We start from the raw sequence: 24,623 nt of genomic DNA on the forward strand, positions 1-24,623 counted from the left end.
GGCGTTGTTTTTAATTTCGCCTGAAAACGTGCATAAACTACGAGTATAAGGAACAATGCTTGTAATGTATTACACAATTGCGCATGAAAAACCAATATGACGAACGCAAAATCACATCGTGTAAGATTAGAAACCACATAAGATTTAATTAAATCGTGACAACCTGTCCAAATATAAATCCGAATAACATGCAATCATATACAGGCAGGGTTGCCATACCGTCCTTATTTCTAAGATTTGTCCTTATTTTGAAGGGCTATGTCTTAGAAAAGTTCATTGTCCTTATTTCTAAGAAATGTCCTTATTTTTGACTTGAGTCCTTCTTTTGTCTTATTTTTAATAATTACAAGGAACATACTTAGTGAAATGCTACAAGTAAAAGAAAACCTAGACCTGAGCTGTTGTGAGATGCAAGTATTTTCTACAAACAAGGAGTGGGTGGAACAGATTGTTTTTGCCAAAATATTGCATATGATATGTCACGTCTCGTATAAATGCAAAGCTTTGTTCAAAAACGTTTGTTTTGTTTCGTATAACAAGAATTTTTTTCGGTTGTCCTTATTTTTGGTTTCAAGTCGATGGCAACCCTGTATATAGGTGTATTACTTGCTTCAAGTACCTTCTATCAAGCAAACGTAGGCTACATTTCAACCAGTTTGCGATGTGTTGCAATGACAAGAGTAGGCGAAGTAGGTTTTATCTTTAAGACTTCGTCTCTTAACAGCTGCCCGAGGGCGATCCTGATCTGCGCAGGGTTTAATGCAATTCTTCGACCGACGAGGGCTTTGCAAATATGTTTGCACTCCGCCTTCATCTCATAGGAATGCGCCGCAAACGCATAGTTCGAGAAACGCCTGTGAATTTCTTTTGTAACGCTTAGGTTACAGCACGTCTGGGGTTGGTTTGACAAAACAGGCACAGAAAAAGTTCAGTTGCAAAAAAGTTTTTGTTTAGTTACTTTTGTGCTAGCAGATTTTCTGTGTGTGCAAAATTCTTCGCGATGGCATTTTGGCATATTTGCGTGCATATACAATGTACATGTAGTGAAAATCAAAAGTTTAATATACTTTTTGTGCTAACAGATTTTGCGTGGGTGCACAATTCTTCGCGATTGAGATATTGTTTCTTCAATGCATTTGTTTGTATATTTGTTGAAAATATTTTATAAGATGCATCATGAAAGATCGTAGAAGCGTTTGAAAAGGTCTTTTGTTTGCATTCAAAGATTGCCAGAAAATGTTCAGTATTATTTTTATCCTCGTTGATTGAAGTTAGGCTAAGAGAAGTGAGGCACACAAGTTTCGTATTTTTGACGTTTCGACCGAATATGGCTCATTGGCGAAGTTTCGGTTTCGAAAAACTCTCACAAAAATACGGTTGAAATCGAGCGTTTATAAAACATTAAATCATTGCTTGGTGTTTGATAATCGACCAAAAGAAACATGATCAGTTGACGCCCAATTGTTCTCTACATAGAAACGAGACAGCAGGTAAGTCATGTAAATGTTTTAACTGCATTTACCTAATGCTTGTACAAAAAATCAATATTCCAAAAACATTGTGAAAGACAGTTCAACATGAAAATTATACAGCCTTTTAGTGAAACAATCGATTTTGCTTGGATCTTTCCGAACGGGTTCGATGTATTTTTAGTTGACAATGCTTTCCAGACCAACAAGAATTTGCGGTCAAACATTTCATACAGTATTCCTTTGTTTGAGCTGACGTTCTTTGGTGACTAAATCAGCTTAGCTATCGGGTTTACCGGATCAGCTTGCAAGCTTCGACCGCACAAAGTTCCCCACCACTCGTCTCCATTCAACTTGTCTTTGGTATTAATGGAAGGTAATAGCACGCCACCCTTTGCAAGCTACGTCCATTATGCTCTCACATGACAAGCATGATATTCGCATTATGTTCGGGGCCTTCCTGTCTCTCAGATTTAATTGCACGGTTTTTGACTGTTGTCTGTCTCTGTTTCAAAGTTGTTTGTAACACCACTAGGCGATAAAAACTAGACTGTGTAGCTACCAGGAAATGGTTCTTTCATGTTGAAAATAAATTTTTCTTTCATTACTTGTATAGATGCTTTGTACTTAAATTAGTTGCGGGCATTTTGTGCAAATATGGAATTTATACGATTGTTTATTGCGATTTGCACCTTTGCCGGGTTTATGTCGATGTCGGATGCCTTCTGTTCGTGCACGTACCATCATCCACAGACCAAGTTCTGCAACTCGCGCTTCAGTAAGTAAATCCAGAAACTTGTTTATCATAAGGTTTCGTCTATTGAAGTAAAGAATTGCAAGAGTTGCAATTTTGATCTGAGTTACAAATTTGATTAAAATAAAGGCAATTTGTTTACAAAAACTTGTGGCGCTACAATTGTAAGATTTACTGTTGTACAATACCAAATAGTTGAAACTATTTTGCAACCTATAAGCCACTTTCATTTGTTTCGATTACAGTTGGTAAGATTCGAGTAACAGACGGTTCTATTGTGGAAAGCGTTGAAAACTCGTCAGCAATCATTGCCGGAAAAGCACGAATCTTAACTGTAAGTGAAATATCATCTCCAGACAATGTTTACTTTTAAATAAGATTATTGTTGATTTTATGACAGATTCGTAACATTTTTTAACTAAACGACTACGTTATGAAACAGCATAGTTTTAACTTACAAATACTCAGTCATTGAACTTTCGGCCCGAAGCGTGCCGTGGGTAAAAACATATAAAACATCATTTTTAAGATGACATGAATGTTTGTTGTACGTCAGCTTACCCGCAACAAACACATTTAACTTCACCAAAAGCCAGGTCCTATAAATTTGCAGACAATACTTCGTGGAACGGTTATACAGATTTGCGCACTTAAATTCCATCACCCCATGACTTGCTACCATGACAAAATCCTTGAAATTGCAATGCTTTAAAAGCCTTTATAGATACGGCATTAATCTCACGCCTTTTTAACTGACGACAGGGGTGGAATGGGCACCATGTTTTAAAGCATCGATAAAACGTGATGTCGATGTCGTATAATGCTTTTTAGGCTTTTTTTATTTTTTGCATCTTTGAAACTATATGTAACGATGTGACTTTTACATGTGATTTTGCTGTTTTTGAAGGTTTACAAAGGTAAGTACGAAGACTTTGAAGAAGGAGAGACGATTTATCTTCACACGCCTGCCACGTTTGGAACTTGCCGCCGAGAATTTGAAGTTGGAGATCAGTTGGTCACAGGTGATTCCAAACATTTTGTGTATTGTATCTTTTAACCATTGTTTCGTTTATTAAAAAGGTACGTTTGTAAATTTACAGAGTGCTTAAAGCCAGTGGTCCATGATGACTTTTTAGGTGGTCCACAGGACGTTGATTATGTTTTATGTTAATATGGAAATAGGCTGGTTGCAAATAATTTATTAAATATTCAGTACAAAAAAATCTTATCCAGTTATTGGCAATTTGTTGTTATCTGTTATCTGTCTTTAAAATAAAATTATGCATTGAAAAAGTATATTTCAAGATAACATGCTTGTGGTGGATGCTTTTTTATTCTTATTTAACAATGAACTGGTCCACGATATTTTTTTAATTGGTTAGGTGGTCCATGGCGTGAAACGAGTTGAGAACCACTGGCTTAAAGTATGCAGTAACCTTGTTTATTTAAATTTCTGAATGGAAGAGTAAATAGTTTTATTGCATGTCACATAAGGGACAACTAAACACTCTTCTACGTTCGTTTGCACCATTTGACCACCGTGTAGACCTTAAAGAATGGTATTTTCCAACCTCATAGGTTAACGTAGATGCTCTACGTGATAAGGCGCTGGTTCTCATGTTTTACTGCATTCGACATAACGCAGTTGTGGGTAGCTTAAGTTAACTGAAGATGTCAAGCTGATAAGTTACTGAGTAAATAACAGTGCGGTTTAAGTACTTTAGGATGCTAAAAACTTCCAAGGTTTCGCAGTTTAAAGTTTCTCCATCAAGAGGTTTTTATTCCTTACAAAATAATTAAAATCGTGGATGAATCAAACGAAAAATTCCAAATACGCATAAAGATCAAATTACCTAAAAAAAATATTTTTACTCGTTAGTCATGACCATTAAACACACACATTTGTGTTGACTAGAAAAATAATTTTTTCGCACCTATCAGGAAAACGAGTTTCTTTACAACTTCGGGTTTTATTTGTTGATCCAACACATCGTCCAATCTCCGATTTAAAAGGTTGTTGAATTTTAATTTTATGGGAAATTCCGTCGGTAAGTCGCTTGTCGTCCATCAAACCAGGCAGCAGTCTGTGTTTGCGGCGTTTGAGGTGGGATATTTATTTGCATTTAAAACAAGTTCGGACGTAGCTGTTCTTATGCTATATGTCACGTTGTCTGGCTCTAGGTAAGGTGAATTTAACAAATTCTTCAAACTAGTTGTTATTGGTTAATGTTGGACAATGTTCTCAGAAACCAAAGCTAATACCAACGGTACAAACGAAGCATTTCAAGCTGCTTTTATTGATTTTTTTTCGTTTATATACTAATTACTAGTAGCTAATGCTATTTCAACTATCTAGTTGATTGTGCTGTAAGCTATTCGCTGGAATCCACAAAGCTCCGTTACACACAAGTTGTATGCAAACATTAACAATCGGATTTGGTTGCGCCAGTTAAAGTATGCACAATAGTCTCTGCTGATGCTCCTCTAGAAAATAAATCAAAATGTTAGCGTTGCGTTTGCTATACGCTAACGGGTATCATTCATAAAATAAATTACACAAGCATGCAAAATGCTTAAAAGCTTTCGAAATGCAAAAACGACAAATTTTTTATGTTTGGTATGCTGGTGGAGCATTGCCACAAATTTTATAATCTTAGCGTAAATCTTGTCCAGGTCGTCCGTTTCAAGGCGGTCTTTTCATCGACCAGTGCGACTTCCAGGAAATGGAAGAATTCTTTTCTGTCGACCAGTTTCGAGCCATTAGATCTCATATTCGCACCCGGGCCTACGTTCGAGGATGCCAAGATTGCTTCATCAAGGATCAATATGATGGTAGCTACGTAAGTGGTTTCAACTTTAGTTGGTGAAAAGTTTCTTTGTTTTTTTTGCAAGTTTTGGTGTAAAGACATGCATTTACACGGACTTCGCCGGCGTCCGGAAATTTGATTACAGATAATATCATCGCATGTTATATTTTCCTCGGTTAAGTCACTTTAAGCCAGGGTTAAAATTGCGTACTTCACGGTTAAAGGTTAAAGGTTAAAGGGTTAAGGATTGAGGTTGTACGCTGCGAAGTATGTTACACAAAGAAACTTTCTTGGATATAACAACCATCCACATGGGACAAATTGGGTATAACTGGGCGTATAAACTTTCATGGACATGCATGGCTAAAGTAAATAGGATGGTTTCATCAAATCTTATTACAAGCTTCTGTATGATTAGATTTACGAAAACGAATGCCGTTCGAAGTATGAGTTTCCGGTCTCGACATCCGCCTGCGTCCCAACAGGGATCAATGGTCGTTGCCAGTGGGTAAAATTCTCAAAACGGATGTACAAAATCCCTGATGAAGAAGCACCAAGTCCAATAACGCCATCCATGGTTCCCAGCGCCACTACAACAAAATTGACGACAACTAGCACATCAAGCCCGCCAACGACAAAAGCAACGACAACAGTTGTTTCAAGACAACTTACTCCTGTTCGTGATTCAATCATTCAAAACAGCTTTGAAAGGTCATTGGAAACTGAGGAGGAAGAAAATTCAGAAGAAACAACTGAAAACGAAGAGAGAGATCCCATTTCAAGCCCAAAGGCTGCGGTAGTGGGAAAGCAAAATTTCAACGTGGATATAGGAACAGTGGCATATCATTTTGTTACGGTTAAACCACCAAAGTTCAGCATTGTGAAGTATTTGATGAAGGTAGTTTGGCCTCGACACCGAAGACGCTGAAAAAACTGACTTCTTTTTTACACCATGTAAATAGTATACAGTACATAAATTAATACCTCGCAGTCTTAATTCTTGTCAGGACTTTTTCCGCACCTTGTATTTTTGTATGAAAGTTAAAATTTTTACAAGGTCAAACGTTTTATTGCACTTGGCTGTTTTTTTCACTTTCAGGTTAACAATTTGTCATGGCGTTTTTCGTAATAAACTAATTAAAATTTGCTGTATTTCGTTTTGAAACTGCTGGTACTTCGCCATGTTTATAAGAGAACAAACATATCAAGAACTGTAAAGTTAAACCTGTAACAAACTGTGTACTTCTATTTTTCAGGACTCGTGAAATATTCGTATGAACTTATTCCAAACAGTTGTTTAAATCTGCTGGCATCAATTTAATTAGTTTTTTTTTAGCTTCACAAGCATTGCTCTCTGTCAGTTTTAAACAATAATCTACATGGGTAATTTGTTTTACGTTATCATTTAATATCAACAACAAAACATCTTACGGCATGTTTTCCCAATTTGCCATGCACCAAGGACTCATAAAAGATATTTCTCACACAATCGCTTTTCATCACGCCTACAGCATAATTAAAGGAGTGCAAATTTATTGTTAACCTTTCACCTTTGTTATAGCTTGTAGCTTAATGAGGATTTTACTTGAGCCCAAAGTTTTCAGTGCAAAAGATTTTTTTAACAGCATTATTTAAAAAACACTTCTTACCAAAATCCCAAAATATACCGTTCATTGTTTGACAAAAAACACAAAATTAAACAATGTCCTATATTTGATTCCAATTCGTGCAGTTGAAAATAGCTTACGACTATTTAAGGTTACAGCGTTAAAGCCTACGTTAAAACTACAGTAATTTCCAAAAAAACGTTTGTCGTGTTGATGGGCAGTTGCTATCGTGAGACTGAACAAACATTTGTCAATTGTGGCGAGGCACCAAGTCGCCAAATGGGAGTTTAATGCTACAGAGACTTAAAAGATTAGATCAAGTTTATTTGATAAATAACTTTTCACAAAAGGCGACACTGCAGTTTTCGCTACAAAACACAATAGGTCGAGTCAAAATTGCCCGCAAGCATCGAGTTAGTTTCATAAACTTGACGATGTTATCGACTCCGTGGCTTTCAAACGCAGTTTCATGCAATTGATTTTGTACGATAAAAAGTACGATAGTTTCTGTTGTGACGTAACAGGTGACCATCTGAAACAAAAGCCAGGTACTTCACGCTACCGCAAGAGAATAGCAAGTTCTCGCTAATCGCGAAATCTTGAACACGCGGTCGCAGCACGAGACTTGACGACATCGGCCGCTTTTCCGCGAGATCAAATTTGGAGTATACGACTGGTAAACAAGGAACTTCCATATACTTTGTATAGTACAGCAAGAGCGCATAAACACCAGAACAGGAATAGAAAGAAGCACGATTTATATGACAAATTATTCACTTGTCCTCTATTTTTTGTTGACCTGGTGGAAGCGTTAAACTTTCTAACACAATCAAAATATGTGGAAGACCATGGAACAAAAAATATTATTTCGCAAAAAATAGTTAATACATACAACACATGCTATAATTTAGTTTCGGTTTCAATTAAGTTACATGATACTTTAGGTCACTTCTTGACCCGCGGAGATTTCTTTCTTGAGGCTAAAAGCATCATAAACGAATCTCTCACACTCTTGCGTTTGCTGTTCGTATTATATTTACGTAATGTATAGTGATCTGGAAGGGAACCGTACGGTGACATTACGCGTTCACTTCTACGTAACAACATCATGTCGTCACCCACTGATGACGTCGGACCTACTGGCCGTGCCTCACTGTTTACCCTGTTTCTCGTTTCCCAAACTTCGTCTACGTCAACCAACGACGCTCTTATGACGTCACAATGACTGATTTTTCCCGAAGGTTCGAAAGTGGTGGTGCGAGTCAGTCGTTGTTGATGATGGTTGGGACTTTGCATGCGAAGTTTGACGAATTCCTCTGATGTTTTGGAGAATCCGTTTGTTGTTGCTGTTGTCCCATTGACGTTGGTTGCAAATCGCTGGGAAAACTGATCGACGGTATCGTTTGCTTCACTGGTTGGGCTGTAATATAATTAAATACGGCTGTAATATAATTAAATACAAACATAAATAAGTGTCTTTCCAATGATGTACACCACTAACATGAAAAAAGTGAAACCACAAAAATAAAAAAAAACTCCGTAATGATTAAAATAATATTGTTTGTATTGTGTCTGATTTAACCAAGAAAACGTCGAAGTAGTTGTTTCGATGTAACCACAAACGTTATTTAAAGCATACGTCGATACAGGTAAGTTTGGTGATTCATTTTCTTACTGCTTGTGGATTATTCTCGTCGCAGGAAAACTTGTCATGTTTTCAATGATTTATGAAGTGTGTATGCGTAAGGGGAGTTTTGTACGGAATTCCTTTTCGATGATACTGGCCTACTTAAAATAATTCCTATTTCATTTGATTTTGATTCGGGAAACATACCGATTGTGTTCTAAACGTAAAATTAGCATTGGCGCGACTTGAGAAAATCAGACAATGACCTTGAGTCACCTATAAGGTCAAACTAAGTGGGAGATACGCTCAGGCACTTATCTCAATAAAATAAATTGCCTGGTTCATTGTTGTTGCGTATTGTCGGTGACTTTTAACTGGTGGCACGCATAGCAGAATTTCAACGTGCACTTGCTAACGTTGACAGGTACTTAAGAAAACACTTAGTCACTCATCATTAGCACGGGATTACCGAAAAAAAAACTAAAAAAACATTTTAGTTAAACGGGTATGAGACAATGTATTCTTGTGAAGTATTGAAAGCATGATATTCCTATTTTTCCAACTACCAGTTATTTTTGAATTATCTGGACTAGGCTAAAACAAATTGTTTTATGTTTTACATGTAGAGATCACCTATTTTATATAAATTGCCCTAATGTAGGCTACTAAAACCAAGATAGCATTCATGCAGGAACGTTAACTCGAAAGTATTTGTTGCCATTGTCAAAATGCACTTTGTGTCAAACAAACTCGTTTATTTGGGCGTAGTCGAGTAACTGCTCTGCCCATTGTAACCTTAGCTTTCCGTTGAGATTCCACCGAATAAGAGCAATAACAAAAGGTGAACCGCAAGTCACGAAAAGATAATCTCTAAATTCGGACGTCAGATCGTTTGTGCCAAATTCATTTAGCCATTTCTGCGTCCGTTATAATCGGATTTCGATTTGAACTTGTCTCACCAACAGCCAGCATGAGTTGTTTTTTGGCTAATATCCAAATCGCTAGTGTTTTTCTAGTATCGCTGTTTGAACTTGGATTTTTTTATTGTGTAATTAGCATTAAATAGCAGCATAACCAGGTTCGGGAGAAAAACATCTTTGCGGCTTATTCGTCGTTGAGGTATGCGCCAAGCTTTAAATGGGGTTTGCAAAGTCCCCTTAATCTGGAAATCACAAAATAATTCGTCCTTGGTATGACGCATATGGTGATGTGGCGGTTTCATGGAGTAGAAAATAGGATTAGAAGTTTCAACTTTTGTGTGTTTCCCAACTTTAGAATGTGTAAAGCTGTGTCTCTGCAAGGAATTTTGACCTAAATCTGGTTGTACTAAGATGGATTCGTTCGTTTTTTTTTATGTTTAGAGTAAGTTCATTGGTTGAAATCGAAAGAATGTTAATTTTTAACCAGCAAAAAACATCATTAACTCACTCTGTGTCCGATATTATAAACAACCAATTTTTTACAAGTTAATTACTTAACTCAGTAGGTGTATACAATTCAAAATTTGCACAGGCTTCGTAAAGCCGTATCCAAACACATCTCATTTTGCCCGCCTAACCCCTCTTTTTTAAAACTCACATACTTACAATTTTTCTTGAACATTACAAAATGGCTTGCGGTCGTTAAATTTTGTTTTCTGGACAATTTATAGAAGTAAAAAAATCTTACAAATATACCCTTCATATCATAAATACACAATTCCAGACATGGTAAATTATACAAACCATGCTATTAAGCTGTTATTGCGCAACAAAACATTGTTGTTACGCAACACGCAATCATTATGACAAAGTTTTTACAGTACAGTGATGAGTTATATTTCGTTAGAGATCTGAGGCAACATCACACATGCGATTATAACGCACATATGCATGGCGTCACTTGAAAGCAGATACGGTGTTAAAACACGAAACAAACGTAAGTAAAAGGCACACCGGGAAATATAGTATTTGCTTCAAAAAACGCATAAACTTTTTCAGGTAACTTTGTCGATAAAAAGTAGAAGTATACAAAGAAATAAATAAGTCGGAAAAAGACGGGTGATTTCCCCATGACGTCATGCACAGCAGTTAGTCGACGGTTACGTCACTGATGACGCAGCATAGTTGGTGGTTACGTCGGCACCATGCAACAACCGGCCTACCTAAGGAACTTTTTGGGGTGTTGCGGTGGCGTTGGCTGTAGCTGCTTGTAACCGCCGGGCGAGGTGGAACCGGAGCGAATCGGTTCCAATCGGTTTGAGCCGTTCATTGCGGGTTCGATAGAGTTAAGATTGGGAACGCTGACAAATTGCTGCGTAAAGCGAGGAGGTGCTGACAACGTATTTTGTCCTTTTTTCTGTACAAAACAAAAAACGTTTGAGTTTAGGTGAATGTAATATCCGAACTATACAATAAAAAAGTTTTACTCTACGGGTAAATGATTAAATTGACTAATGCCAACCCAACTTTACAAAATATCCATCGTATCCGTTCTATCGATCGTTTGTGTTGCTAACTTGGGTATAATTCAATTATGGTGACAAATTATAACGGTATTAACATATCTATGCATGGAACTAGATCTCAAATAACGCCCAGTCGAACTTTATAAAAGGGGCTATCTCCGAATCATACATGATATACCAGAAATTTTGTGTGGTAATCCCTGAAGATACGACCGGGCATTTGAAGCATTCATTAGCAGAAGACATCCATATAAGTCAAAAAAATAGCTGGAAAGGTCCAGATTGGTTAAATGATATAGAAATGAAATCGCGAGAATCACCAACCTTTCCTCGAGGATTAAGTACTCCCACATTCGGAGCTGCGCTGAAAACTTTATTGAAGTTTGTTTCACGGTTTACCAGTTCCATCTGATAATATTTCTTATCGTCCTGTGAAAAACCCAAGTAGGTTAGGCGACTACCACTAACGCTTTAATCACTGAAATCTTGAAACTGTTCTCATGAGATCGAAAAGGTTGAATTGGGATATGGTCTTTCACACCTCTTGTGGCTAACAATGGTTTCTCGAAATGATGATAGTGTAGCCCGCACACTTTTGAAGTAGCAAATGAGTAACAAGTGTTTTCTGCTTATCTCAACTTAAATCGATTCTCCTATTACACGGATACCCAAAAACGGGTATTAGTACCAATCAAAGGTTCAAAAACGGTAAAAACTTGGGACCCTTTTTTAACTTTTCAGGTCCGTTTATCAGTAAATAATACTCAGTTTTAAGGTTATGGTATAACGTTGTCTAATATCATGTTTCTGTAAGTTTTATTGCAAAAAGACGATGTTAGAGTCCTGCAAAACTTAAAGACTATGCAGCCAAATACTTTAACTCAATCACAGCAGCAAAAGCGTATATTGTCTAGCAGTTCATACTATAGAGAACTTACGATTAATTTTTGCATCTGGTTTTCCCGATCTCGAACAAGTTCCTTCAGCTGGTTGATCATGTCAAGATCTTCGGGTCGACTATCTCTTCTCTCGTACATCTCCTCTGCTTCACGGAGTCTGGGTTTAAATGTGATGTTAAAAATATCAGATAACTAGAATGGTGGCTTTCTGATATACTTCCATTTTATATATTCTATACGATATTTACCAATTTACTATACACATCATTTGATCTACACATATGATTGTTTTTGTAAACAAAAACTAATGGGTCCCCACACGCGTGTTTGTGCGGATTTACGGTAAACAAATGTTGCGGTGATTTTTAAATTCTTAAGAACAAATTTTTAGAAAGCGTTAACCCAACAATGAAAAATTTTGTTGTATTTTTTTGCACTATTATTGTCGTATAATTACAAAAGCATTAAAAAAGAACGAAACAAATACTTTCAATTTAATCTCTTGCTTTGACCCAGATATTGTCGTCCAAGGTCGGGTTTTAAACACAATTTTTTTCTAGAAAGCTGTAACAGTTGTGTTACAGACAATTAAAATACGATTTGCTGCAAGTGTATACATAACTTTTCATTTAACTTTGTTTCGCAAAACGAGTTTTTCATTTAACTTTGTTTCGCAAAACGAGTACCATTGACCTGTAGTAACCTTTAGGGTGCACACACCAAACGACTGTTTGACCTTTTGACACCGTTTTCAATAGCACGCCGTCCTTGGTGTTCAACAACACCGTTTGACCTAATTTATATACGCCTTGAGTATTTGATTAAAAAAAAAAAAAAAAACGCTACGTTATGGCGAAAGAAAGTTCTGAACTGTGTTAGTAATACCTACTAATTGACCTTAAGTAACCCGTGGTCATGCAGCGGCCAACCTAACAACGAGCATTTAAAAAACTTTTATCTTGCAAAAAAGTCAAGTTTATTTTTTCATATTTAGTTTGTTTAACAAAGTTTTGCTTGACATTATACGAAACCGAAGCACGCTTATTAGGTTTAAATCGCGTCATATGTGTGAAACCTTTGCCAAAACTGAAAATGTGAGTGATAACTTAATAAAACGACATGCATTGCTGTGCAAAACAGCTGATTTCTAATCACCGAAACGACGTCTCGTAAAACGTCTGTCCGACGTCAAGCTGAGCCCTCCCGCTCTGCCCTATTATTCGTAAACGTACTCTCTTGGGACTTCTGCCTACAGTGTCTTTCTTGACCAAACGAGCGTTAGACACATTTACGTTTCGGGGGTCTGTGGGTGTGTCGCTGGGTCATTCGGGGTCAAACTTCAGGTGGATCAAGTTCAGATTAATATCTAACATATGTCCAAATCTGAATAAATTTGAAGCACTCTTTCTTTACTAAACGACCGTTACAAACCAGCGTTAAAAATTTTACGTTTCGGGGGCCTGTGGGTGAACCGCTGGGTAATTTGGGGTCAAACTTCTGGTTGACCAAGTTTGAATTAATATCTAACATATGTCCAAATTTCAATAAATTTGAAGTACGCTTTCTTCACTAAACGAGCGTTACAGACCAGCGTTAAAAATTTTACGTTTCGGGGGCCTGTGGGTGAACCGCTGGGTAATTTGGGGTCAAACTTCACGTGGACCAAGTTTGGATTAATATCTAACATATGTCCAAATTTGAATAAATTTGAAGCACTCTTTCTTGACCAAACGAGCGTTACAAACCAGCGTTAGACAGAAAAAAGAAAAAAGAAAAAAGAAAAAAGAAAAAAGAAAAAAAGAAAAAAAAAATACGGACAAAAACAATATGTGTCCCCTTCAGGGAAGGGGACCCATAATTAAAGTATTATACTCCAAATTGACAGTAGTAGGAGTGAACAATAAAACATAATATTTACACGTTCTTTAAACACACGCTTTCCTGCGAGCTTCCAAACGTGCGCGAAATAGTTTCTAGTGCTGTTTTAATTAGTTTGCGAAGACAAACATAATTTTAGACCCAGTATTGACAACTTTACTTAAACTCCGTGGTTTCAACTATTTTTTGGCCTTATAATTAACTAAAAACTCCTGAAAAACATTTCCATGTCATATGCTCATTTACGGCACTAAGCAAATTAATGGACGAAACCCACATCTAAACTATTCTCTACAACAAGAAAACAATAATACAAAACGGAAAGGTCACAAACTTTGTAAACCGTTGTGAGTAAATACCAATTTTAAAAACAGGCGAGACCAGAAACATTTTTCTTGCATTTAAAATAAAATGTAAACGGTGGGCTTTCATATTTTCAAGTACCTATTGAGTTCAGAAATGTGTTCAAAGGACTCACGCAATATTGAGGGACGACAGCTTGTCCTTGAGAGCTTCGGTTGCTCGGTTAAAGTCATTCACCATCGCTTGTTTCTGTCGAATCGTCTCAGCCTCGTATCGATCCTGTTTGGTCTGAAACTTCCGAGTTAACTCCTCCTCTCTCCTCCTCAGCTCCCCGTGTGCGTCACTCCTCACTCGCAATATTTCCTGACCTGTATAGTCAAATAAGTTTTCAATCACTCCCAGTCCTTGTGAACTTACGGTAGATTTAGTTGCAAACTTCAATGTTACCCTGTCCATCAAAAAATTCAGTTTATAATTGACACGATTTTTCGACACAAGGTTTCACAATTGCAAAACACATTTAACACTGCAATGAATGGGATGACATGGTCGTGATGCCTGCATTCAATGTCATTTTTTTCAACTATACTTCTTTCTGATTTTATCCGCTAGGATTCGACACTTTTGCGTTATGGAGAGAAATTGGCCAGTTACCGGGAGCTTCATGGGTTCGAACCCCGTGAAAAGAACAGCCACAGTTACCTTTCATGTCCAGTTCCCTGTTGACAGTGGCTAAGGATTCGTTTTGTTCGGTGACTTTGTCGCGCAAATGGTTTAGTTGCGAAGTGGTGTTGCGCAATTCCATCTCCAAGTCCGTGAGCTAAAATGCAAATTTTATCTTTGGGATTACCAACAGACAAGATCAATAGATATTTTCTTAGGTTTTTTACACATGTGTTACACTGCTAAAGTTACCAACTTATTAAGGCTTTGTATTTACCTTGCGATTATACTCTTCCTCTTTACGCTCAGACGCGTTCGCTTGTTGCTCCAAGCTCGATTTCGCTGTAGCGAGTTGCATTTCGTACTGACGCGTGACGTCATCCAGGGTTGATGAATGTTGATGCTGGAGCTGACTCTTTATCTCCTCTGGTGGTCAAAAATATTAGGTAATTCTTTCATTGACCCATCAAACTTCCAAAAAATACACTTAAGTTACTAACCGACATCTTGCTGAAATTCCTGCTCTCTCCTCTCCCACTCCTCCATCTTTTCTCTCTTCATTTTATCTTTAAGAGCCTCAAGAGCGATTTGCTGGGCGCGCATTTGCGACTGCATCTCTTCTCTGAATGCATTTAACAAGCGCCGTTTATAAAATTGGACAGTAAACTGAAAACGAAAAAATATGACTAACCTGTGCTGTGAAAGCAATTTGCTTTCTGTGTTCCGAGATTCATCGCTCTTTCGTTGCTCCAAAGTTGCGATTTCCATTTTGTGGGTTGCAATGAGTTTTTCCATCTGATTTACAAATATAAATTAATCGATTCTTCAAAAATCTGTCACTGGTGAAACAATCTGCATGCGTTCATTGATTATTGTCAATCCGTACACAAACTGAAAGCCATTCGGGTCGAAAATTTTAAAAAAATGAAGTGCTCTAAAAATCACCCCATGATAAAAATGCTTAGATTGTTAAATCGTGTTTTCAAGCACGTTTCGGTCCTGAGTATTGGTTGAATGCATTGAAGGTGCTTTGGTCGCAACGATACACCTGTTCGCAAAGTGTGTTCAATCACCTCAGATCTCAATTTGATTTCCGCTTCCTGAGCTTCGCTACGCAACCTCCGTTCGAGTGACGTCATCTCGCTTCTCCCCTCTTCCACTCGATGTTCCATCTGATGTCTTTCCGCTTCGAAGCCGTTTCGCATGTCGGTCATCTTTGAACATGCGTATAATTTGTTTTTTAAACGTACTTGGGTTGGAATAAACACCAAACCTATGTTTTATATAATGAGCAACGACCAATTAAAATTAAGCTGCGATTCAAAACAAAGACAAATCCGTTTTGAAACGACATAAATATACACAATAGGTATGAACACCAACAAAAATATAATTAAAGGAAAAAAACGGTTGATTTCCGCAAATCTAACAGAAAACACCAACATTTTCCCGAAAACAAGCCTTGAAACACGTTGCGAACGGAATTCGATTGCAAATTATGCCCACAAATGGAAGTAGTTTATCAAACCTGCATGGAGAGTTGGCGAATCTGTTCTTCCCATCCAGCTCTTGCCGCGTTCAGCTCATCTTCTTTGCGCGATTCTAAGTGAAGGAGAGCTTCGCGACGTTCGTCAGTGTATTGTGACGCCAGTCGGGCCTGAAGCTCGGCAAGCTTTAACCTACGTGATGGAAACATTTTTTTAATACACAAAAATCCCACTTTGAGTCAGTCCAGGAAAACTATAGTGTGTCAAGGCTAAAACAGTCGTGCTTTCGGCAACGTATCAAAAGAGCCGCCTGTTTGCTAAAATATGATTTTAGAAAGAAATATGTTTTAAAACCGATTTGTTTTTTAAAGCTTGTATAGGTTGCCGAAAGAGATTTGATTCTGGTTTTCCAGACAAATCTGACTAATCGCAAAGAAAACGTGGCAATTTAGCTGTAGCTGTGGAAATAACTGATTTCCTCTTTGTGCCCACCTTGTTTCCTCCTCAGCCTTTTCTTCAGACTCTCGTTTTAATCTCCGCAGCGCCTCTTCGTGCTCACTCCGCAATGTCGCCACCTGGCGGTCATGTTCGTGACTTTGATGCTTTATGTCAGCACTAAAGCGTGAAACATAAATGTTTGGATCGTAAATAATAATCGGCCATAACTAAATATAGAGTAAACCTCGGTTAATCCGGACCCTTTTATACCAAAAACATTATTCCGGATTATGCAAAGACCCAGCGCCGATAAGTGAAAGCCTTACCACATTAAAGTCATCTATACCTCAAGTTTTGTGCAAATTAGGCGAAGATCCGGATCAGTCGAATATGGTTTAACCAAGGTTTACTGTAAGTTGTATGTTTTAGTTCCTAATGATACTCCGTGTTGTAAGGGATTGCAAATAAAACTTTTGCTTGAGTTGTTCGTCGAATAAAACAGTCATTGAAACTTCCAGCAATAATTGAAAGAATAATACGCGACATAGTTATTATTGTCCACTATTCTACGCATCAGCAGAAAGTCAAACTTTTAAAACGCTCAACGCCAGGTGCAACTCGTTAGCGACGCCACGCTGCATGACGTCACAGAGTGGCACTTGTGACGCAACACATACCGGAGTGTTTCAGCGCTCGCTTCCACCGTCCTTCGTCGTCCATCAGCGTCCCTAACTTCATTTTCGAGTTCTGAGATTCGAGATTTTAGTCCCTCGATTCTGCTGCTTGCGTCACCAAGTCCGCTTTCGTGCAGTGATATGACGTCGGATAAGCTCTTGATCTGTATGATGTAGTTGTATGCTGGTGTTATGGCTCTCAAAGTAGGTTCACAAAGCACTTTTACGCTGAGCAACTTCAAATTGGGACTTAAAGGTTTAAACCTTTTTTTTCCATCGCAAAGCACATGTTGCAAGTCTCAACACTAAGATCTCGGGACACAGAAAAGCGCTTTAGCCGTTTTCAACATAACATTAGCAGAAACAGTTCGCTGTTTACATTCATGTCTGTAGCCTTATCCATTGCAAAATGATGCCTCTTTTTAAAAGTTGCTTTCTTCAGAGTAATTCTGATTTTTTTAGTTGTAAACTTTGATGTAATAGCAAATGTGTATGTTACACATTAACGGCTTTACAAAATATTAAGCGCTTAAGATCGTAACCTGTCTCTGTTTATCACACTGAAATCGCTATCACCAACTTTTGTCCTTGTTAACTTAAGAAATTTCATACAGTTAACTTTATACACCTCTTGGTGAGCTTTTCTAAGCTCGTTTTTCATCTCTTTCTTTTCCTCATCCAAACGTGAAATTGCAGCCGCTTTCTCCTCTTCGAACGTGGACGCCTCCTTCATTATTCGCTCCTGCATTTCACGCAGCAGTTTGTCCATCGCTTCTTGTGTCTAAAAAACAACCATTTTCTCAGGTTAAAAACCCCTACATATCTTTTTTATTGCTAATCAATTGCAATACTGTTGAACACGCTATACACCTGTTTTCCCAATTGGGTCGCCTGTTATTATTGGGGTCGCGGCAAGACAAGTACCACTGCTATATGCACTATAAAACTTGAGCTTACAAATGATTACGCTTGTTTTCTTTTTATATTCCTTTTTTACAGAACCAACATAAAACAGTTCGTAACACCGTTTGCTATTTTACCAACCACACATAAACCCAGTTATATTAAACGCTCAGTTATTGCCAAACTAGGAGTTTCACCTTTTCAGTGCACAGCAGTTACTTCGTCGCAAGAAACGAAATTCAATTGACTATCGAACTACAGCAGTTCGAAATTACACAGTAAGCCCACTTTGTCCGAGAAACCCCAAAACAAAGTAAAGCGTATGTACACAAACAACACAACAATGCATCGTAGGACAGGTGTTCACCCCAACCCAACATCATTTAGTTCACAGGACGCTTTGGAATATTTGTCTACAAACAAACTGACCACTTATCATTGATTTGGGCAGCGTTGGCCAACGATCTCATTAAATTCCGTCTTTTAATATGAGAGCTTAACAGCCTCTTACAAACCAGTTCAGCCTTGCAGAACTTTTATATTGATAAATCGTTGTAGGTTTTTGGGAAGTTTTTGTTTCTTGTGCGTTGGGTTTATATATGTTTGAATATCTATTGACCCGCAAAGTAACATAAAGCAAATATCGATTGCTGCTGATTATTTTCTTGGTCGGATTTCGTACCCACAGTTGTACGAACACCAGTGGTTGCAATATACTAATTGGGTAGAAAGTACAATCTTTCTGCCTTCCTTAAAGTAACCCTTAAAACCAAATGGGCTTAGTAACAAAAATGTAGAATTTGTTGAATTACGAAGAAAAGATCACAAATGACAATAATGCCTAAAGTAGTCATTTTAAAAACTTAAAGGTAATCGCACATGGCGTTAGTTGTTCGTTATTGGTGGGTGCAAGTGGTGTGCTTACACTCGTGGTCCTCTTAGGTGGCAATAGAGCCCTACAGTTGAGAAACGCTCGTCACTAATGCACCCCGCTTTGTAAGCAACCCAATGTACTAATGAACAGGATTGGATTTCCACACAGATGTCGCGTTGCATTCTGTGACCACAAAACTTCGACACTCGAAACGAAATCGAACCAGTCAGTTGGTGGGCAACACATGCGATTACGTCATTACCTACGTCACGCCTGAGCTAGCACGACATGCCGCGCGCGCGACCATTCATAACATCTAGAAGGGGGTGGACACGCGTCTTGACAAAGAATGCAAAGTCACAATGCTGCAACAATGTACGAATTTGCGGTTATACGCTGTTTTGTAAAAATGATTTGAAATAGTTGTCAAATGATTGCCAACTTTATTTTTTAAGATCGTGCATTTTGTACTGACCCTAGTAAAACAGCTTGATAGAAGAAGAAATGCACTGAGAAACAAGTAGGAACATTTTCTGCGGTTGATTTGTGATATGAAAGCATTTGCGGTGGCCATATACTTCCGTAAAATAAAATTTTGTCAGATCTTTGCGGTCCGCGTCAAGGGCACACGAATCTGTTTCAAGACGGTTGCCAAAATTTGCTGTAATCCATAGAAACCCAGGAAATTTCAATAAAGTGGTCAAAATTGAATTATTTATTCAGCAAAGAGACTGTTAAAGTCTCTTCTGTTTTCAAAGTCAGGCACAAAATTCAATGTAATTAAATGGAGGAATTTGACAAAAATGAACATCTACGGTTTCCTACGGGATTTTGATTCCCTGACCTCGCAATAGGAATCTAGGCAACATATCTTATCATCACAGCAATGATAGAGGAACACTGAGTGGTGAAGTACGGACCGAGCTGGTTGTTATTACAAACTCTCGGACAGGGAAACACAATGTGCTCGGTTGTTTAACACACCAATACGATTGCTTTAAGGCCACATAACTTGCCAACAGACAAATACTATTCAACATAACAACGTGCTTCAACACAAGGCAATATTTTTGGTCTAGAGAAAATATTTGTAATTTAAACAAGGATGCCAAGTTTATTGTTTGGTTTACAGACAAATAGTGTGGCTAAATCTTAAGTTGTCATTATTTGTGTTTGAAAATTGGATTATGCGTTTTAGATAATTGGTTAATCTTTGTTTTCTAATACGCAAAACTTCGTAATATAAACCGCAAAACGATGATCACACCCGGACAATTTCATGTTCAAATCTAAATCGCTAACTTTGCTGCATCAAACAACAACCCGCGGCCTTTCCCCGTGGGACTGAAATTGAACAAGACGGATTAGCTTACATTGAAAAGCTTTCTACGCAATTTCAACCACCACCGGCCCATTTACCAAGGCATATATGTATTAATGCAACGTCGTGTATTTAATATTTTACATTTAACCGCTGTATTGGTCGAACTTTTGTTATCGGCGAACTAGTGCTTTGAGCGTTTTAAAACGTTAAAACCACTATAAATGCAACAAAGGACAGTCGATTGAATTTGCCCTTTAAGAAGGCGAGCAGTCTATGGTTTCTCTCAATAGCATGAGTGCAACAAGTACAAGTAACGCTCGGATGGCCTAATGCGCATACCATAACCAGATAACGAGCGATAAAACTCCCGATTTGTTGCGCCCAGACTGCGATACAACTTTATGTGTCCAATTTCCCACAGTTTTTCTGCAAAAATGGTGATTTGTCGAGACGACTGTTTACAAAAATTGAGGTTTAACATGCGTGATATGCGTTTGAGATTGTAAAGGGCGGTAGTTTACTCTTCGCACCATTACTCGCTATTCGAAACACCTTTAATTTGAAAGCAAAAAATGTACGTTATTCAAAATTGTTCAAATGCGTTTAAATTATGGTTGTTGTAAATCAAGCAGTTTGGGGGATAGACTGTTTTTTCTTCCTTTAACGAAGTCTCTTAAACCACAATGTTTGCACCAAAAACCCCTTGTAACTTCAGGTTATCGGTAGCCAGATACTTGGTAAACTTGTGGGCAATTAACATCCGTGACTGAGCAGCCGGTTGCAGACAACAAACAAACTCAGTGATGTATATCCAAAAACGCCACAAACTCTACGTTACGTAATTACACTAATCCGACATAGCCGTGTTTCGACAACTCACGTTACGACTTACGACCAAGCCCACGATGCCAGTCGAATGTTATGCACTGCGGCTACCGTACAATGGACGCATTGTCCGACCTGGCTCGGGCTTTGTAAACACGCCCGGGGTCAGGCGTTTAAGTTACGCACTGATATCGCATGCTAACATGAACCTCGAGGGGCTGGTGGCACTGCTATCCCCAAGAGAATGCTGTAGCACATGTCAGCGACCAGTGACTAGACGGTTGCCATCTTTATTGTTTGTTAATGACTTTAGGTCTGAATTTGGTGATTTTAAAAAGAGAATCCTTTGTAGTGTCATTTATCACATGTGTGTTAAATTTGCCACATAGGTCCCCATTTTAACCTATAAACCTACGAGCTTCAAATAAACAGAACTGCCCTAATGTCTGCATAAAATTTAAGTTTCTTGTTGTCCCGAAGTTAACCAAATTAGTTCAAAAACCCTTTAACCCACTTCAGTTTTCATCATATCCACTTCAGCTTGATGGTTGGTTGCCATTGAGTTGGCTTCATTCTCAAATTGTTGTTTTAAACCTTCCACTTCCTCATCATGGCTCAGTTTCAGTTCATCAAGGTTTCGCTTAAATTGCTTCTGTAATGCTGTCTTCTCATCTGTCATGGTCTGAATGCGCTGTATAAACAACAGCATTGATAAGCAATAAACCATGTTGTTTGATGTTCAACTAAATATGGTTTTGTCACAATTTATTACCATGCTTGAAGCAAAATGAAAACAGTAATTTAGTTTGCATTCCATTAGTTAATTTTGCCTACTCTTGGTTCAAATTTGTTAAATTGTGTTTTTTGTCAAAAAAGCGTGACTGCCGTGGGTCAAAGTATAACCACAGAGCTTTACAAACATGTTGTACATTGTAATTCCCAATACAAAAGTTTTACATTTTTTACCTGTCCCATAACTTTTAGCTGCTGAACAAGTTGCCCATTTTCATCAGTCTGTGCTTTTTGCAGAGCAACACGCTCAGAATCAACATCCTGATATCGCTTCTTCAAATCTTTCATTTGTGATTCAAGGTCTCGAATGCTCTCTTCTTGTGTAAGTTTAATTGCCTCCAATGTACCAATAATACCTGATCATTCAAAAAAGTTTGGCTTAGAAAAATATATACTAAAATTCTAATGTACTAAAATTCTGTAGTTATGTAGTTTATACTTTAAGTATATTTCCAATAGTTTTGATTCTGTTTGTTCAAAATCGGTAAATGAGCTGGGTTATATCTTGTGCAAGGAATTCAGATTGGGGTTATCAACTTACTTGATTTTTTGATGATGTCATTGGCCTGTGAGTCGATTCTTTCTCGAGCAGTATTTAATTCTTCTTCAACAAACTTTGCATGATCTGAAGTAGCATTGTACTCAGTGTGTAACTTTGCTAGTTGGTCACGGAGGTCCTTTAACACAAATAAAAATGCTTGGTTAACAAACAAAGCAATGATTCCAAAAAGCATAAAAACAAATGTTTAAAGCACACAGCATAACATAAAGGAATGTTAACCTAAACCACTATTCACATACAAACAAAAATATTTATATACCACCAACCTTGATATGATCAACAGTGCTGTTAGCCTTGGCATCAGACTGATGTAGTTGGTCATTAAGGCTCTGAATCTCATCGGTCTGGATGGCGAGTTCATCAGTTAGCTCTTTTATTCTCTTCCTTAGAGCTAACTCAACTCTGGAAGATTCCTCCTTCATTCTGGCCTCTCGATCCTTCCACCTTTTCTCCATCTCCTCATCAGACATGGAGGATGCTTTTAAAGCCATTAATTCTCGCTCATAGAACGCCTTTGCCTTTTCCATTTTGCCATCATAGTCCTCAACACATTTTTTGGTCTCTTGGTTTGCTTTGTCCAATTCCACTCGCAAACTGGCCAGTTGCAATGAATGGGACTCACTTAAGTTTGCATGTTCTGCTTCAAATTTATTCTTTTGTTCATTCAATTGCTCATTTAAGTTTTGTATTTGTGATTTATAATCCATGATAACAGAGTCAAAGTTTTTGTGCCTTTCTCTTTCTGCACTGGACATATTGTTTTCAAAATCATCTATTCGCTGTTCAAATGCTGCTTTTGCTTCTAATAATTCCCTAGATAGGTTTGCCACTGTTTTTTGATGTGCAGAGCGAAGTTCAGTTTCACGTTCTTCAACACTATGTTTGAATGCATCCATTTCCACAACAGCCAATTTTCGTTCTTTAGTATATGATTCAACACAATCTTCCAGATTTTGTACTTTTCTATTGAAGTAAAACAATACAAAATCAATGACTATGTTTATTTGAGTGTAAAATATAGGTAACCCAATGCAAACTATATTTAATTAACTCCTGTTCATATTGAATTACAAACATTTAAATGTCATACACAACAGTATGTCAAACTAGTATGTTTTTGCATCCGCAAAAAAAAAGACTATCATACCTTCGCAAGTCCAGTTCATTTCCAATCTTTAGTCGATACTGTTGAATTTTTGCAGCTGTTTCAGATAATAATTGTTGCATTTCTTCCTCATGGGCATCTTTAAGTGCTTCCATCGCTGCCTCATGGTCATCATTTTTTGTATTCAAAGCATAAATGACCTAAAATGGATCAAGCTCAGATAAATAACCACATAAACATAAAAAATCCTGTCTCACCTTTGTCAGCTGGGCAATTTTCTTTGACATTTTGAGATGCATATCCTGTACATCCCCTCCCATATTGCCACTGCTATTTCCATATGATTGGCCATGCTTCTGCTGGTTATTGTAATATTGCCAAGACATTTTTCCAGTAGCCATTACATCAAGATGTGAATAAGTATGATGGCAGTTTTGCTTTAAACATTAAATTGTGTGCCCAAGTGGACGATGGAACAAAAAACTTTGGAAGGATTCTTTTCAGCAACGCAATATCCTTCCATTTTATCAAACATTTATCTGAATTCTGAATTGTACATGAAAACGTTAAAATACTTTCTACAATAAATTAACTGTACGTTTGAACATAAACGTTGAATAGCAAAAGTTCACAAAACTCAGAAAACTTTCGTGCTAAAAATTGTAGTCACAAAAACCGAACTCGAGATAAGCAGTAACTAACAACATTGTGTTCACCCATGCACATCGGATTTGTACCTATTAATTCAAGCTGATTTGTAAATACACGCGGTTGACATGGCAACCATTAAATTTAATGTTTTCAAACTGGAATTTAGTTTGAAATCAAAGCGATAGATGATATTTTTGCTTTAAATTTAACACATTTAAGTCTTTATCTCCAAAACTTTATTGAAAATTAACTTTTTGGGGGTAAAAAACAACCTTACTTATCATAGATTATCACCAGATGTCGCAGTTATTTCGTGTACAAAATATCCAAGACTTTACAAGTACTGTAAATGACAAAATATCACTTTTTGTTATAATTGTAGCAAATTTAACATGATAATGATATCACAAAACAAATATAAACGCTGTTGTCTACAAAAAACGTTTTCTGATTTTAGAAAACAGAGTTGTGCATGATTTATTCCGAATACACTGACGCGGATTAGTGCATAGTTATAACAGATATTTGTCCGCAA

At 37.5% G+C, this 24,623-nt stretch overlaps 2 protein-coding genes across 2 annotated transcripts; one reads left to right on the forward strand and one right to left on the reverse strand.

The window, feature by feature from the left end:
• The first annotated feature begins 2,057 nt into the window (after positions 1–2,057).
• Positions 2,058–6,182, forward strand: LOC145223282 (metalloproteinase inhibitor 1-like). The gene is made up of 5 exons (XM_080089680.1): positions 2,058–2,247; positions 2,469–2,557; positions 3,131–3,245; positions 4,897–5,063; positions 5,449–6,182. The coding sequence occupies exons 1-5, from the start codon at positions 2,127–2,129 to the stop codon at positions 5,956–5,958; spliced, it is 1,002 nt and encodes a 333-aa protein (XP_079945806.1). The 5' UTR covers positions 2,058–2,126; the 3' UTR covers positions 5,959–6,182.
• A 3,874-nt stretch (positions 6,183–10,056) lies between these two features.
• LOC145223281 (protein FAM184A-like) lies at positions 10,057–23,979 on the reverse strand. The gene is made up of 19 exons (XM_080089679.1): positions 23,695–23,979; positions 23,480–23,637; positions 22,599–23,295; positions 22,312–22,447; positions 21,945–22,126; positions 21,493–21,669; positions 17,681–17,833; positions 17,056–17,216; positions 16,433–16,555; positions 15,982–16,132; positions 15,527–15,667; positions 15,145–15,248; positions 14,954–15,075; positions 14,731–14,879; positions 14,493–14,610; positions 13,966–14,158; positions 11,649–11,766; positions 11,035–11,139; positions 10,057–10,601 (listed from the first exon to the last, which is right to left on the reverse strand). Exons 1-19 carry the CDS (start codon positions 23,836–23,838, stop codon positions 10,404–10,406), a joined length of 3,330 nt encoding a protein of 1,109 aa, XP_079945805.1. The 5' UTR covers positions 23,839–23,979; the 3' UTR covers positions 10,057–10,403.
• Between the last annotated feature and the right edge of the window lie 644 nt (positions 23,980–24,623).

This window comes from Phallusia mammillata, chromosome 4 (genome assembly GCF_965637545.1).
Source record: "Phallusia mammillata chromosome 4, kaPhaMamm4.hap1.1, whole genome shotgun sequence".
NCBI classification, from domain to species: Eukaryota; Metazoa; Chordata; class Ascidiacea; order Phlebobranchia; family Ascidiidae; genus Phallusia; species Phallusia mammillata.